General features: G+C 47.4%; 1 protein-coding gene across 1 annotated transcript; it reads right to left on the bottom strand.

Moving 5' to 3' along the window:
• Positions 1 to 489: 489 nt before the first annotated feature.
• Positions 490 to 3,191, bottom strand: LOC125162551 (lithostathine-like). The gene is made up of 6 exons (XM_047853698.1): positions 3,182 to 3,191; positions 2,781 to 2,868; positions 2,108 to 2,226; positions 1,753 to 1,890; positions 1,027 to 1,153; positions 490 to 743 (listed from the first exon to the last, which is right to left on the bottom strand). Exons 2-6 carry the CDS (start codon positions 2,857 to 2,859, stop codon positions 676 to 678), a joined length of 531 nt encoding a protein of 176 aa, XP_047709654.1. The 5' UTR covers positions 2,860 to 2,868; positions 3,182 to 3,191; the 3' UTR covers positions 490 to 675.
• Positions 3,192 to 3,575: the final 384 nt, after the last annotated feature.

Below are 3,575 nucleotides of genomic sequence, written 5' to 3'. Positions count from 1 at the left end.
CTTAGTTTAAGAATAGAACTGTTTTAAGGAGGAGAGTGACAACTTCTAATGCTCTACCTGTAAGCACTATAATCAGAAACCCATTCATTTTTCAATGTATTTTATAAAAGTCAGGGTCCAAGGAAGGTTGCAAATTAAAGAAAAAAAATATCAATGATAGCAAATGATTACAGATGTGCTCTTCTAAGATCTTCAGATACCACTAAGGCTGTTAGTATTACAAATAGGAGGAATGTGTAATAGAATGTGTAGGTGAGTAATGTCTTTTTCTATAAACAACACAAAGGTACATGAACAGGGACTATATACTGATCATAAACACACTGGTGGGGATGTACATTTAAGCATTTTCCCTGGGGGAATAAATAACATTGGACAGAGGCAAGACCTAGAACTCCTCCCATACCCATTGTTCTTCATATTTTTGCTATGAGATAGGAGCACAAAAGCACACAACATGGAATGAAGTATTTATTATTGCTCTCTGCAATCTCAGGCCATGTAATACACAAAAAGAACATAAAGTTAAATGAATAGGGAGGAGAAATGATCAGAAGGAAGGGTCAGGTTAGATGGTAGGGGGAGACTATTCCTTTCCAGGGTAGGTTTTCACACTTGGTCATATGTCCATGATGAGCTGCACACAAAACTCAGGCTCCTGACGTCCCACCAGACCTAGTCCTTGAACTTGCAGATATAAGGTAGCATCGCACCGCAGTTATAATCTCTCCATTTCAGATATCCTAGAGAGACAGAGGAGCTCAGGTAGATGTGGCTGGTGCAGCTCATGAACCCAAGGTACAGGCAGCCCAGATTCTGGCGTAGGATTCACAGCCTCTCCCTCATCCTCAGCAGTGTCCTACTCCAGGGGAATGGGACTCAAAGAAAGGAGAGATGAGAAGGGGTGGGAGAAGATAAACCAACCCTACATTTTCTTGCTCAAGGGGATTCTCTGATGGTCACACTGAGAAATAGGGAAAAAGAGGATGGAGAGGTCTGGCAGAAAGGAGCTCCTCTGTTGCTTACCTGTGCTTGCTGACAGACTCCCACAGTAGCCGGGGTTTGGGTTAGTGGAGGGGTGTCTCTCCCAGGCAAGGTAATTCAGTACATCCGTGCTACTCCACTCCCATCCACCTGCATTGGGCTCATAGCCCTAGAGAGGATGGAGTCTAGTGAGGTTGAATGGCCATTAAAGGGCTCCTTGCAGGAACCCCTCCCCAGCATCATAGAATTTGGTCTGCTCCTCTAGATGCTGCCTGGGAGCCAAAGCTCTCCTCTGGGAGACTCCTCCTAACTCCTTGCTCTTATTGACAACTCCTGAAGCCCATAAACACAAAGACCAATAGACCCATTCAGAGTAACCTCTCACTGACTGAACAGCAACGAGTGATGCATATGTGATTAGCTTCTGAACCTCAAAGACAGTGTCTGTTCCATAGAGCAAAAATGGATCCACTCTTCGTTTAAGAATCACTCTGCACAATATGTGTAGACTCTGTGAAGCTCAGAGAACTGAATTACATGGCCTCACGTGCAAATTAAGAAGCAGATTAAATTCAGCAGAGTCAAGAGACTTCCACAGAACTCAGCTGTTCAGCTGGCCACAAGGTCCTCCCTTTTCTCCTAATATACTCCTGGATCTCTGAGCTCCAAGGCTCTCTGGGGCATTTACTGGGCAGACACAGGGGACAGGGAGTGGGCTTGGGTGGCAATAGCAGCTTGAGAGGTTATAGAGAGAAGATGTATTCATACCTCTGTGGGATCATGGAGCCCCATCCAGATGTTTGAGTAAGTGTTCGCACTGTTCTGTACTAGGGAGGCCACAAAGGATGCCTCAGCCCCACTGAGCACAGACACAAGGTGTCCCGAGGGTCTCTTCTGGCAGGCCATCTGTGTGGGGAAGGGAGAGACTCAGGGGAGGCCTGAGACATCACTGGGAGACGGGCAGTGCAGAGGTAGGGGAGAAGAGGTATGTATGCAAAAGATGAGGATGCTCACCGTCACCCCCAAGGAACTCTGGGGAATGGAACCCCCTCCCCCCCCCGCCACCGCCAGGTCTCTAGTGTACTTTCCCTTAAAACCTCGACCTGCAAATCCAAGTACTCACATCTGCATTCATCCAGGATTTTGGTGTCATAAACAAGGCATAGCAGTGGGAGGCATAGGCCTTGGAGCCTTTGGGACACCTGATCCGTGGAGTGGGCACTTCCTTTGGCGAGTCTTCACCTAGGATGGAAGGACACAAAAGAGAGAGAAGAGGTGAATAGGAGACTGGGGATCAGGGTGGGAGGTGACTTAAAGGAACGTCTATGGGGTCGGTGCTTGGGAAAGTGATGCCAAAGTCCTGACTGCCTCTCACCACTGCCAACACTTTCAGGATTTCTTGTTCTTGAACCAGCCCCACTAAATGAGGAAACCTCTCCTTTCTTTTCATCTTTCCCATTCACAGTCCAACCCTCCCTGCTCTAGGATACACATTCTTGCCCTGGATCCTCATTTTCCTTCCCCTTATTTTATTTCTGTCCCTTCACACTTTCCTCTTTCGCCTACCAACATAAATGAGAGTGCACTGACAAGAAGCAAAGGACCTCCTTGCAGTGCTAGTGGACCACTGTGATGCCTGCCACCCCTGGTTACCCTGAAGGATGGTGTGGTGATGGACGAGTCACAGGCCATTTCATGGTGTGGGGATATATGTCACCAGTACCACGAGAGTCTTCCTTCTCCTCTTGGCCCTGAGCATTCGCAAGGACCCAGTGTCAGAGGCAGAGAAATCTCACCTTGGACCTGAGACAGCAACATCAGGCAGGAGAACAGCATCCAGGACATGCTGGGGAGGTCTGTGTGAGGCCGCATCATGTCTGTGACCTGAGGAAGCAATCAGATTTCACTAAGAGAAGTGTGATCAGAGAGAGGACATATAGAGATGCCACACATCTTCTTTGTCTTTCCTTTGTTAGTCCCCTAGGAATAAGTTCATCTTAGTGACATCCATCCCCTTGTATAGCTCTGGAAAGAACTAGAAGATCTGTATATGCTCCTACCCCATGAGACCTCCCAAGCCTGCCTGTGCTGAGTCTCAGAGCTCCTGTATCTGACAGAGATCCTCCTGTATCTTCCCCCAAATATATATACAGTATAGCTCTTGCCATGGTCTCATCTTCTGTCAGCTTCCACTCACCTGTCTTGCAGGGATTTGCAGTGGTTTGTCATGTCAGAGAAGACTGTGCTTTTATAAGAAAATTAGAAGGAGGGGCACTCAAATGAATAACCGGAATGTGGAACCAGAACAAGGGTCATGGGGTAGGGCTTGGCCTATATTCCAGGAGATTCCCGCCATGGGGAGAAGTGTCTTCCCAGCAAAGCCTGGGAATTGCCACAGATGTTGCCTCTTTCCTGTTAACAGGCCAGCACTTTCCCCAAGAACAGGTGAAGTTTGAACTTTCCCTGTCCTTTGCCAAATACTTTGTTCTGAAAAACTTAAGGCAAGGGAGGCAGCCCTATGGCAGAAATACTGATGTACATAGCTTAGAAAATATAGTAGCGTTGGATAGTTAAGGAAAGTGTCCAGAGTG

This window comes from Prionailurus viverrinus, chromosome A3 (genome assembly GCF_022837055.1).
Source record: "Prionailurus viverrinus isolate Anna chromosome A3, UM_Priviv_1.0, whole genome shotgun sequence".
In the NCBI taxonomy this organism is placed as follows: Eukaryota; Metazoa; Chordata; class Mammalia; order Carnivora; family Felidae; genus Prionailurus; species Prionailurus viverrinus.
This window is presented reverse-complemented; position numbering and strand designations above follow the sequence as displayed.

Bases quoted from the DNA above. Each gene is read 5' to 3' on its own strand.
- LOC125162551 (XM_047853698.1), bottom strand. From the start codon at position 2,859: ATGATGCGGCCTCACACAGACCTCCCCAGCATGTCCTGGATGCTGTTC. The intron at 1,891-2,107 runs GTGAGTACTTGG...TTCCCCACACAG, and splicing joins AATCCTGGATGAATGCAGAT to ATGGCCTGCCAGAAGAGACC. The intron at 744-1,026 runs GTAAGCAACAGA...CTGTCTCTCTAG, and splicing joins GAGTCTGTCAGCAAGCACAG to GATATCTGAAATGGAGAGAT.